General features: G+C 40.5%; 1 protein-coding gene across 4 annotated transcripts in view; it reads right to left on the minus strand.

Moving 5' to 3' along the window:
- Positions 1-13,642, minus strand: part of MCTP2 (multiple C2 and transmembrane domain containing 2) — a 101,069-nt gene that overhangs the window by 38,141 nt on the left and 49,286 nt on the right. For all 4 annotated transcript variants that reach the window (XM_086620644.1, XM_086620643.1, XM_086620642.1 and 1 more), the window contains exons 14-16: positions 7,975-8,076; positions 7,162-7,236; positions 6,246-6,365 (exon numbers count right to left, since the gene is read on the minus strand). In XM_086620644.1, coding sequence (XP_086476770.1) covers positions 6,246-6,365; positions 7,162-7,236; positions 7,975-8,076 — 297 coding nt within the window. The remainder of the gene's footprint in view (positions 1-6,245; positions 6,366-7,161; positions 7,237-7,974; positions 8,077-13,642) is intronic.

Below are 13,642 nucleotides of genomic sequence, written 5' to 3' on the forward strand. Positions count from 1 at the left end.
CCAGCACCAGCTCTAGCCTTAAATATGAACAAATTTTCAGACCGGAGCGTTACTTTACAGCTCCCCTATTTAAATAGGAACTGCATTTGTCCCTTTGCCGGCTGCTTCTTTAAAACTGTAGCAAAACACAAGCTGCAAATGGGCTGAGAAAAGCCCTTAGCAAAAGCTCTACAGTAAAGCAGAAGTAGAGACCATCTCTTTTGCATTAATACTTTTTCTTCTTTTTTTTTTTAAGCTTTTTCTTTTTCCAAGTTCCCTATTCAGCGTTTGAAGAATACTCATTCTTCTCTCTTTAGGATTACATCTATTCATTTTATTTAGCTTTTTAATGTGGAGACATTTTAATCTACTATTACTTTAATGCTGCTCCCGAATAGTTTGGAAACAATGATTTATATTTTGTCTTCAGCTATGAGGATTAAAAAAAAAAAAAAGGAGAAAAAAGACTATACCCTTCTCACCAGTTACACATGTAGTCATGGCAGGGTGGTTTGTGCCCTGTATCAGGGAATTGCTTGTTCAAAATTAGTGGACAATTCATGAGGAGAATAAGAAAGATTTTAGGGAAGCTCATGTGAGAGCACATCTTCCCTCCCCACCCTATAGAAAAGTGAATAATTACCATCTACCAGTAAATCAGAAACAATGTCTCAGTTAAAACTAACCTCTATCCTCTGCTCTGTTGGCCAGAGGTCCAAGAGATGCTTGGTGACTCAATCTCTATCCTAAGCTGTTTGAATTTCACAGCTCTTACTAGTCTGCCTTCTCCACAGATTCCTCATGTTCCCTATTAAACTTTTGTCCCAAGAATTTCCCTTTATTGATCTATAACTCCCCTCCCACCAAGGGAGAAAAAAAAAAATTGTTTTGCCAAACAATGCACAAGTTAAAATTGGATGTTTTACCCATATATTGTTGTCATGGCCAGGGTTGAATTACGCTTAGTACAAACAGGACTGGAACATTTTGTGTTTTGCTTGGGAAAGTCTAATCATAACATGCAGGAGACACTTGTCCACATGCAGCATGAAAGACTTACCCCAAGTAAACTCCAGAAGGCTTAGATTTTGAGCTAACAAACATCTTTCCTGAGGGAAAAGAACATTTCCCTCTTTCTGAGACGCAATTAGCAATTTTAGAGGACACTGTCAACAAGCTAACGGCCCTTTGCCTGTAGGTCATGAGTATAAATATAGCCCTACTCAGCAGGGATTAAAAATTGTTCATGTCTAATAAGATGGTTGGTGTCTTCTCTATGAGATGAGTTTAACTGGGCTTAGATCCAGCTCCTATATTGCAAGCTTAAGCGGCAGCATGTTAAATGGCACGCTCAGCAGAGATACCCAGAAGTTCATGGGCTGCCAAGTCTAACCTATTTCTTCTGATATCCCAGATTAGGACTGAAGCAGGACTGTGACTCCTCAGGCTTCCAGCTCCCACAGTCCAAGAAGCCAGAGCCAAAAAACATAGTATCTCTCTGGATAGTATCTCATTGTTCTCTCTGGATTTAAAAAATTTTGGAGATCTTAGTGGAGAAAGGTGCCAAAAATCTCACCTCTGCAGCAACGAGCTCAAAAGCTTAAGTTTGGGTTTCCTGCTGCATCCACAACCCCCAGGGCTTCCCTACTCTTGCATCAGCTGGCTTTTTGGGAAGCCCAAACTACTCCAAAATTATCCCAATGCCTGTCACTTTCCCAGCTGCCCACCGTTAAATAACTGCAGTCAGTTTGACCAGAAACTCCACATTTCCAGCGCATTATGTTGCATCACCACACACTCCTTCCTTTCCTCCCGGTACTAACCCATCATAAAGTAATTATCAGGCACACTGCAATGTCACTGCAAAATAAATAAATACTGCTTATGCATGCTGCATGCCTTGGCTGGCTGGCCCAGGCTGCCAGCGAGGGCTGAGCCTGAAAAATAGCTCCCACCTGTACCCACCCTGGCAGCAGCCTTGATTAGCAAGAAGCCTAAATCTGATATAGTGGGACATGCTGCCAGTAAAAATGAAGTATGTTGGCATGGGTGAGTGTGCAGGGACCCTGAAGCAAATCAGCAGCAAGCACTGCCAGTCACACCGGAGGGGCTACGGTGGCTAGTTTCCCATCCTTTGCCTGATCCCATCAATGTCTCTTGCAACTATCATGCAAACTTTTTTAAAAAAATACATGATAGTAAAAAATCCAGTCAATATATCCTTTTAATTTGCACCAGATTATAGTTTTTTTAATGCAATTACTGTAATTTCATTAAATGACATAATTACCATTAATGCAGAGAAAACTGTCAATAGAAGGTGTAATTACGTTGTATAAAATCACAAGCACAATGTGCAATGATGCATAATTCCTCATGAAAATCATTCTGTGACTAAAATTAACCTTTAAAATATTTTTAAAATACACATTGTACAGTAAGAATGATTCAGTTATGGACTTAACTTCCACAACCAAGGAAGAAGGGGGAGCGGAGCAGGCAGGGAGTTCTTGCACGCAGCAGGAAGGACCAGAAATTTGGTTTAGAAGTGCATCAGAAAGGTAAGACTGCAAGTTTTCGGATGCACGAGTGGGAAAAACAGCCTATAATCACGCAGATCTACAAGATGGATTGTGAGCAGACAATCCCCTGGGCACATTTCACCACCCAGCTCCAGCTTTTTGGACACAAGTAATACAGCATGGAACCGATGTCTCGGTGTGAGAAGAGGAAGGAGTGATGAAGACCAGGTTAAAACATAATATTCATCCTGGAAACGGAGAGCAAATTGTTCAGGGTAGGATATTAAGAGTGTCAGGCACATAAGAACCACCACACAAGGATGTATTAGAGTACGTCTCTGGATGTCTTCAAAATAAAGCCCTTTTTGAGAGGCATGTTTCAGTCAAAACACAACATATTGGGTTGAACACAGAGATAACTACATCAAAATTAGATAGAGTAGAACATCTGAAGAGTTTTTTTGGTCTTAAAAATCTACAAATTCCCTCAAATCCTGAACTGATGGAGAACACCACATGGATGAAGTCTTTTAAGATCTCTCCCGGTATATGAAGACTATTAACTCTACAGGCAACATTTTCCACATGTGGAAATATTCCCGGTATTCCCAAGCACACGCAAATATGTGTGCCCATTTTTCACACCAGACCAACGATGAAACGTACACTATGAAGAACCCAGAAAGCCTGTGTGGGACCACTTCCTCTGAGCCAGGATGTTTTTTCTAGAATACATGTAACGCAATTTCCACCAAACCCTTTGTACACATGGCAAATATCACCAAAAATGAAATTCTGCTTTTCACCTCACCTCCCTTTCAATCCTTTTTCCAAAGCCTCTAAACCTGAAAAATTTCTGATTTTATTTGTGCCCAAGCAGGCCAGATCAGTGTCCTCTGTGCCTATACAATTAAGTCAGGTAAAAAGTCATCGGATTAAAATCACAGAATGCCGATGAAAAATATGATTTCACTTTTATAGTGAAAAAAAATTAATCTACTCACATGTTTTTGGGCCATCTCCTCTCACCATTACAGACTAATAAATAAATTTAACTTGGAATGATATCTCTTATAAACGAGAAAACACGGTGATAGCATTTTTCTCATTCACTTGTGTCCTGCCTGTACTGTTCTCCATTTCCTCCCTCTTTATCCATCCCTCTTTTTCTCTCCAGCACCCAGAATTAGCAGCTAATGTCCTTGTCTCACACAGGAGCTGTCAGCACTAATGGGGAGGGAGGTGCACTGTAATGAAGACTAAAACAGGAAGGTGGAAGGTACCGTGTCCTCGCCTATTGCCATGCTCTGATGGTCTCACGAATATTTTCCTCTGTCTGGCAGTGGCTGTTGTCTGATCACTTACGAAAACAAGGTTCACATCACTATACTTTCTACTTGTCTTCATCCTCCCTCCCTCCCTTTATTCCTCCTTGGAGAAAGGGACATGGGCTACCTGTAGAGGGAAACCAAGGGCAATACGAGAAAGGAGGGAGGTCTAAAGGACCACGCGATCTCTGGGATTATCACTGTGAAGATATGTGGAATATGTAGAATATGGTCATAACAGTTATTGCCAGTGGCCCAAGGGACATTTATAAGAAAAAAAAAAAAAAAAAAAGAAGGGATTTTATGGTTTGAGGGCCTGGCTGGCACTTAAGCTACCAGCCATGGTTTCACAAACCCACCTGAAAAATGGGTGAGAAGCTTTGTGCGTCTTCCTCATCTCTGGCGTTCGGTACCAGCCACAAGCAGGTCATCAATAAGGGCAAATTTGGTACAGGCTAAATTGATACAAAGCCAGGTATTGGAGGTACATAAATGTTACTTGCTGGGGAATGATAATTTTTAAACATGTGATATTTGGTACAGCTTTTATTTAACCCATTAAGGGTGGATTTTACATACAGATGGGCGCAGGTAGGGATGCCGCACCTACCACGTTGGGTGCATATTTTCAATACTATGAACAAACACGCTAGAAATAGGGAGAGATTGATCTATAATCAGCACTTCATTTTAAGTGCCAGAGCTGAATTATTTCCATGTGGAAAAAGTCAGATAGTCTTAAATTTTGGTTTGTAGAAAAAACCCACAATAATTATACCTAGTCATGTATTTTTATTCCTTTCTCATTACCTGCTTTCTTTCAGGACACCAGAACTATTATGGTATACAGGAAAGATGTTAACAATCCGTAACTTGTAACCCCCTTTTCACTAGGAATCAATTTCTTTGTCTGTAGACTCACTTTCCCACCTTCTTCTTTTTCTGCCTCTCCACCACTTCCAAACTTTTCCTAAGTCTAGAAAACTGAACTTCGCAGCTATAACTTTAGAAGTATATTGGTACAAAATTTCTTAAGAAAAAATCTCGTAAGTACTTGCCCAAATTCTTGCTGTACAGTGATGGTATGACATCAGTGCTGGAATTTTACTTATGTCCCTCCGTTTCCAGCCCCAGTGTGCATGACCATCGAACTCCCTTGCACACATCCATAGAGCCGCCTTGCACAGCTGTACCTGTTTCAGCAAGATACCATCCACCCTGTTCTCCATCAGCTCTTGAACCATTAACTATAGATATGATCTAAATAAGCTTTGGGTAAATAGGAGGAAAAAAAAATAGAGATAAAAGACCCTCTCGTCGTACCTACTCTTAAGTCAGTCATCCCACTAACTTGCAGGGCGAAAGACAGCTCCTCTGCCTTTGCTCTGGAGCTTCTTTCAGTCAGGGATGGTTCACTTTACTCATCTGTAGCAAATACACTGTGAAGTGTTTTCCTCAAAAGAGCCTTTAAGAGACTTATAATTCACAGACAGTAAGAGGGATAAAATCTTGGAGATGCGGCTGTTATTTTGCTTAATAAACACTCAACTCAAACTTTCTTTCTGCATGCTGGACCACCACAAAACAATTTTGCAACCTTTAATGGCATGCCAAACATTTCAAGCATGAAGAAAATGTCACACCGCAGAATAAAAAGCAGGCAAAACCTTTTTGTGCTTGAGTGGATTATCAGAAAACTGCAAATGGGGTGTTTACTACCAAGAGGAAAAAGGAGAGAGCTGAAAAGTGGGACAAGCAGGTGGAGAATTTGGCTTTTTGTTCGCAAAGTGCAGCAGAACTCACTGACCAGCCTTTTCCTTTTCTTTTTTTCTTTAAAGCAACGTATTATTACCATCAAGAGAATAGATTTGCAGCAGGTGATGTCAGCAACATGGCTTAGGTGCCACAGAGACACAAGCATAGCAGGCATTGATAACCTGCAGCGAAGCATCGCCTCATTGCGACAGAAGATGGAAGGGACAAGACCCAATAGCTCACCGCATCATCCAAACCAAAGGTATATCTCCCTGCATCACCCTGTTGGCCACTACCTCCCTCCTCTCCTACCATCCAGCTGCCATGTTTTTTAAAAAGAAATAAAAAAATCCAGAGTCATCACATAGTCACAGCCTTTACAGCGGTGCATCACCCACCATGGACATGGGCATCCTCAGTGCTCCATGCAGGCTGGTGAACACCTCTGCACTGAGTGAAGAAAGGCTATTTCTGAAGGTCTAAGTTCCATGCCCATCAGGCCCAACGTGGCCCAAGCTGCCTTGAAACCTGCAGCCCTGTAACTACAAAATACCAATAACAGCAAATGCTAAAAGGCTTTACATGGTGGAGAGGAACGCACGGTAACACTCGAGATCTTATATCGCTCAGCCTCATGCAATAAAAGACGAAATCCACTTACCACAAATGCTATCACGCTCTTTACTGTGGACTCCCAGAGAAAGCAGCTCCGAAGGAATTGTATTGTATTCCATATTGCCATGGTGATTTTTTTCACGCGATCAACATTTCTTGATAAGATCTGATAAATATTGAGTGGGAGGAGGGGAGGAGAAGAGGAGTTTAATCAAACACTAATATCTTACTATTGCTTCAGAAACAGGGACAATTTAAGCTGCAAATGCATGCCAAGGCATATATTACAAATAAAGCCTTTATTTCAAAGACACACTCCAGCTCTTGCCTGCTTTCTGATTACACCCAAACCTTCCAGGTTTTCCTTATCCCTTAGAGGAAAAAAAAAAAGGGGGCAAAAAAGAAAAGCACATCTTGATGCCTAAACTCCACAAAGCATTAATGCAAACCTACCTTCATTCCCCTTCAATTCTCAAAATATAGCAATGTCTCAGGAAAAGGGCCAGAGAAAACGTAATCAAAACACTGAATCGCTTCTGTACATAATTTAAATTAGTCCGTAGAAATAAGCAGGGAATTTTAGCCTTATTATATGACACCTTTACTCAAGAAAAGGATAACAGCCATTGTTCTAAAATCCTATAAACTAATTTAGACCCGGTTTCTTCATTCCCAGAAAAGGGAATAAGGCTCTTGTTGAGCTTTCAGTGCTGCGAGCTGTGCAACACACACAGCTATCATTTTCCCCACTCCGAAGCACGAGGCAGAACTACTGATGCAAGCTAGATCAGAAAGCAATTTCATGTTAACACAAGCAAACCTTTTAATACATACAGAAATAGGCAGAGTTTACATGTGTTCCGTGTTTTATGCATAAACAGGCTTTGTTCTTACAACAGGGCTACAGCAACTCAGACCTTTCCAAAATAAATGTGAGAGCTTAGCCCAGAGACCAGCTTCACCTTTTTAGAAAATTTGCGGTTCTCCTCAGTGAAGCGCTTTTCTCGGGGCTTGAATGTCCTAATACTTGCTTTTACCTAAAAAAAATAAATAAATAAAAAGATGTCATGTAGTTTTAAGTGCATTATTTCAGCTTTGTATCACTGAGTGTTGATTAGGAATTTCAGGATCTTTCCTTTTTTTCAGCCTCTACATGACTTCGGAGGGGCTGTTAGGAAAAACGTGGATTAGTTAAATTGGGCGAGGCTGGACTGACTTCAGCAAGAGCAGAGCTGGGGTGCAGCCCACGATAGCCCTAATAAATGGGATTTAACTCAGTAAAAGGCTGTAGGGTATAAACAATTGAGACTGACTCAGCCACCTAAAAACCTAAGCGCACCGTATCCATGCCTCATTAATTTTCCTGTCAACACCGTGGGAAGAAAACGTCGTGGGTCAGCTTTTTGGGGAGAAAGTAGGTGTTTAAAGTAGCATATGATAATCTAAATATTAAATCCATTTTTGGCTGTTGCCCGTAAAGTCCTGAAGAACAGTAACCAGCATCTCCTTTTTAAGGTGCTTGTGGTCATTTCTAAGTCCAAAACTGCCCCTTCATTGTCCCATCCACCTGGAGGGGTGTCCACGGCTATCCACATCTCATGTCTCAATACTTCTTCACCCATGGTGTGAAACACCCCTCCACCACCAGATGCAACTGAGTCAGGACTTTTCCAGCTTGGCTCCTGGTTTTTAAAGCATCATCCCCCACCCTCGTCCTTGCAGATTCACACGTTTCTTACAGCAGCGATAGCAAAGAGAAAAATATTTCAACTTACAGGATTAAATAGGACATCCAGCTCCAAGTAAATTACTCCTTTTGAAGCACGTTCCAAGTCTTTATTCTTCAGCGTGTAACAACTTTGTTTACCGTTTCTAATCTATAGTTTGGGGGAAGCAGGGAGAAAAAGCATCAATATTTTCCTGGCTGTAATTCACAATATAATTTAAAGACACTACAAACAAATAAATAAATAAAATCGCAAGCACAAAAAAAACACCCTCCCCAAACCCTGATAATATACTTGGAGCCTGAAATACAAAATGACCGTTGGATTAGAGACCTATAAAATTGCAGATTAAATCTCTTATGGTCCAACTTTAATTTACAGACCTTGTACTTTATAGTAGAGCAGTGCACGCAATAACCAGTCTGAAAATTCTGCCCTGGAAGCCAGTGAGTTGATGGGAAGTAATCAGCCTCTGTTATTACAGGTTTAAAATGGGATTTTTCTTCCAAAGTTCAGGAAGAGAGCCACAAACAACAACTCACCTACCTATTGCACGCTCCAGTACATGAACCCACTTCTTAACGCTTAGTTTATTGCAAAGTTGTCAAATTATTACCCAGGAAACAAATGCAATCCAAAGAAATTAATCAGCTTAAGTGGAGTGAATGCTAATGTAACAAATGTTCAAAATTAACTAATTCGCATAAAAGACATCTCCCTCCACCCCTGAATTTCAATATCGTTTCTATGCTCTAATGTGCCGGTTGGCCCTATTGCATTAAATGTCTATTAAAAAAAACAAACCAACAATCAACAAAAAAAACCCTTCCCTTACCATTTTGTAAACTATTTGGCTCAAATCAAAAGCATTCTCTCTTCAAAAAGTGATGGCAGAAATGTATTTATTATACACAGTAGGATATGTATTGATTAAACATTTGGCTTTTTAGGAAGCAGACCAGTTAATTCTAAACAGCAGTAACATAAAAAACTGCAGCTTACCAAAAAGCTACATTCAGGGACTGTAATGATCAAAGATTAAAGATAACGGAGGAAATTTGGGGGCATGAAATTGCAACCATATTTAAAACGGCTATTGCTGTTCTGGCATTTAGAAGAGGCACTCATATAAACCATGGGAGAAATGAGCAAGGGGGAAAAAAACGCCAACGCATAATGGGAACCAAGTGATTTTGCAAGACAAGGGAAAGGCCACTTTCCTCAGCAATGTTGCTCCACCCTTTCTGTACCAAATAGCTCATCAAAGGGTAGATGGGTTTTCTGGCTAACAGTTGAAAGGCAAAAGGGCTCTCATAACTTGACGTCCTCAGTGGTGTCCAACCAGGACCTCCAGCTTTAACCACGTTCTCAACCAAAGTTTTGCTTAACAGGATGCTGGGAGTTACGCAGGCATATGTGGAATTTATTTAATAACAATAAATAATAGCAATGACAGGCACTGCACTAAACTCATCACAAAGCACCTCTGCTTCCTCTGCAAGAAAGTACACAAGAGGATGTACACCAGAGGCTGGAGTTGGCAGCAAAGGATATTGCAGCTCCCAAGAACAGGGCAGGCAAAAAACTATTTTGTAGAACAGCAGGCTCAGATAACCTGCAGCCCCTAAACAGGTGAGCTGCTGAAGAGGCTAGCCCTTCTTCGAGGGCCAAAATGGACTGGCATCACAAGGTCCTCAGGCCAACTGCCACATACAGGAATGTTGGCTCATCATACAGGATTCTGCTATTTAGCAGTTTCTTTCCCCTCCCAACTCAAGCAAGGGCAAAAAATTATTTTAAAAAGCTACGGAATGAAAACAAAATTTATTTGGAAATCAAATATTTTGTTCAATTTCCCAAATTAACTGAAAAATGGATTTACTGATGATAGAGATGTAACGTCAGAACTTGGTTTGAGGCTGTTATCCCTTTGGTCTAAGGGGATGCCATCAGCAGCAGGTTTAGACTGAGCTTTGATTCACGGACTCTCCCTGCAACAGGATAGAAGGTACATTTTTCCCAGTGTGTCTGCAGAGACGTAGGTGTCCAACACATATCACAGTATCATAATTCTGGATTCTCCACAGTTATTAATTTGGGGGCTGAATGCCAATGTATTTCAATTACACAAATTTCTCATATCATTTCATCCTGTTACCCTAGTAGCAATAACTAGTGAGAAGTTCTCTTTATATTCCTTGGGATATACTACTTTCTCACGTCTCTCAAACGCATAGCCAACAAGGGGGAAAAAAAGTGTCACAAGCTGCTAAATTGACAGAAAAAGGAAAAGAAATGCTGTCTCTACCAAGAAGGTCTGAGTCTGATGTCATGGTATTCTGCACTCCAAAAATGCTTCTGACTTTGGGGAAAACACTCTTTGTTTTAAGAGTTGGAGCTGAATCAAATATTTTGGGCATGTCCGCAGGTGTGTTCTCACAGCAAGTTTCAAATCAGCAACAAAAAACTTCCATTTCTGTCTGTACTTAGAGGTTGGTTGTTGTTTGGAAAACTTTTTAAAATGGTGTCATTATTGTTGTTGCTGCTGTTCTAAAATTGAATGGGGCAGAAAGTAACACAGTGCAAATACAGTTAGCTTCATTTAGCATCTTTAATTTTAAGTGTTTGACTTGTCTGGTGAAAGATGTGCAATTATAAATCAGCCTAAGACTAAACATTCATACAGATATCCTAGCTTTTGACCTTCTTCAGAGGAAAAAAGCACAAGAGAAAAACAACTGGCTACAAAATGTAACGTCTCCATTGCATTTTCATTTGGATAAAAAGAAAAAACCTTGAAAAAACGTCAAACAAAAGTCTCTCTCAGTTTTGGCAACATGCTAAGCCAGCGTGGTTCAACAAAAGGTACAGGGTAATTCTAACACCCATGACTGCATGGAGATTAGATCGGTGGCATGTCTCAACTGTGCCCAGAAGAAAACATGCAAAATAGCTTTTAATACTCTACATTTTCATTGCATGCTGATCTTGGGCCAGAGTTCAGATTCTGTTCAACATCTCCCTCAATCTCGAGAGACAGTCAGTCATATTAATTTCATTTTGGATCTATTTCTTTCTCCTCTCTGGGTACTTTTCCCCAGTTTCTGCTTTTCACAAAGACTGCTTAAATGCTGTCTCCAGCTGTGGAAAAGGTAAGCAGCCAGGGCTGGGGTCCTAGGATGAACCTCAAAGTCAGAAAGATCAGATTTCTTCTGTCACTCAAACACCTTTTGCTAAATAACTGATGATCTCACACTGATTTCACTCAATGAAGTTTTCTAACAGTTGGGTCTAAAATAGGTTCTCTTTCCTATGAATGTTTACTTCTACTTATGGGAAAAGGGAAGGAAAGGAATATTCAAATTAAATGAAAATATCTACAGGTGAGGTCCTTAAAGAGACAATCAATATTATCCCTTTATTGATTATGTTTTATATCCTCACTGAATACTAATGCCTGCATTCTCTGAAAGCTGCTTAATAGCATACAACCTACTGGGGCTCAAGACTGCCCATAACCATGTGATTGACACGAGGACAGCTGTGCCTACACCACCGACATGCTTCACTTGGCAAGGTCACCACCAGAAAACTTCTGAAAAAAAGTCAAGACTTTCATCCTATGGGAATTGCTGATATTTGGGGCATTTCCCTGTTCTGAATCAACACAGAAAGACAAAACATACGTATCAATACTTTCACAGAACAATTCATATAATTTATATCACAGTCCCTTCTCCATACAGGAAGATACAAAGAAAATTATCAGTTGGAAGAAAAGCTAAAATTCTTTGTGCATTAAACATTTGGACCTACAGAGGCACTTCAGACAGAAGCGACTTCTGGCAGCGCTTTAGCTGAAGGAACTGTTCAGGTACACAAAACCACCGTGCAGTCGAGGTCCAAAGTGCACCGAGTTCCTCTCAAATGAATGAATATATTTGCTAAACTCTTCCCACAGACGTCCCCAGTAAAACAAATGTGACTAAACACAGTATTGATGTAACCAGCCAATGCTAAATCTATTAAGCAACAACCTTCTGACCGCTTGGGAATTTTAATGAAATAGCAAAAGCCAAGATTGATATGACACAAAACACGGAGAAGACAGGACCCTTACGCAGCAAAGGGTGTTTTTTCATTGCTCTTGTCTCAAAGAAATATGGTTTAGTGGCTTTTTTTTTTTTACATCCATTTTAAGAAAACTTCACTCTGTATCCAGCTTTGATGCAGACTCAATGTCATATATTGATGACCTGACAGAAGAACACGGGTGAAACCTCTGTACATCAACACCCGTGACGTGTGGAAAGGGTAATGGCTACTCTCCAAAGGTAATTCATCTAAAGCATTTGGGACCTCTGATATTCCTGCTTGAGCTCATTGCTGATACACAATGTCATACCATTTGCCCTGAATAACATAAAGCTGTCTTGTAATAGACACACACCTACCCTTATCAAAGGACACATTTCCCCAGGAAAAGATGAAAGCAAGCAACATATTTGATCCACCTGGACATGAATAAAGAGGTTTTTTGTTTCTTCCCAGTCTTGCAATATACCTTGATTCAATTTTGTAAAAAATACCCATTCGTTCATCTCAAAACTTTGCCCCAAACGTTTAACAACCTTCTGTGGGATTTAAAGTAGAATGAAAACGTGGGTTCTTGGCAAAGGATTGATATCCAAAGACCAAACAGATATGGAGCTCAAGGTCTGAAAGAAAGCAAGCAGCCACACTAGGGCTTCCAGGCAATCCGAGGAGGAGCTGAAAACCCTGGGAGCACAAGGATCCGAGGTGGTACTGGAGAAAAACAGTCCTCTTGATACCATTTCAGTGAGCAGGGCATGGTTGGGGGAGAATTTAATTTCAGAAACAAAGTATCATTTTTTCTGGAAGAGATGTGCGGATTTTTCCCCATTCTAAAATTTCTGGTTCACGACAGGGATAAAACTCAGAAGAGACTATCCACTTCACAGCTGCATAAACGCAGCATTTTCACTTTTCTCAAACTCTGAAGCTTTCTCCTGGAAAAGGCCACGTGCTTATGGTCAAGTGCTAAGTAAATCGCAATCATCATCAGGTGTCTGCGCTCTGAAACCAGGCCATGATTTAGATAATTCAGCTTGCAAAAGGCACACTGCTTGTTTTCAGTGTACCGTTGGCTACCGACCTTGCCTGGCACTTGAAAACATTTCATAGACCTCTTCCTGTTTGCTGACAAAAGGGTGCAGCTCAAGTCTACTGTGATCTGATAATTCAGAAGATAAAAAACATTCTATTCTGCGCCACAACTTCACTCAAAGGTCTTTCTACACGAGGGTATTTGATATACTCTGCTTTCAAATTCATTGAAGCACACTATATGCTCCCATGCCTCTAATAACTTGCAGCCTTCTAGAAGATAGGAGTCTCTTGAAGCAAAACCAAAAAGACCCTCTAAAGAGAAACACAGTTGCTTTTATTAAGATCTAGGGCACAAAGGAACACAGAGACGGAAAGGACTTCTCTGATAATTAGTTCAAGTCCCACCAAATCCACAAAACTTCTAAATCAATCAAACTCCTTTCTAGAAGCAATGACTTTTTTGCCCTACTTCTCCATTCCACAGGATCTTCTTCAGTTTCTAGCACAAAAGCCTGCTCTGTTCAGTGGTGTAAACGGTCTTCCCTTTCATTCCTCAGGCTCTAAGAAAGCAATCTCCCACTCAGCC

Source organism: Tauraco erythrolophus, chromosome 14 (assembly GCF_009769465.1).
Source record: "Tauraco erythrolophus isolate bTauEry1 chromosome 14, bTauEry1.pri, whole genome shotgun sequence".
NCBI classification, from domain to species: domain Eukaryota; kingdom Metazoa; phylum Chordata; class Aves; order Musophagiformes; family Musophagidae; genus Tauraco; species Tauraco erythrolophus.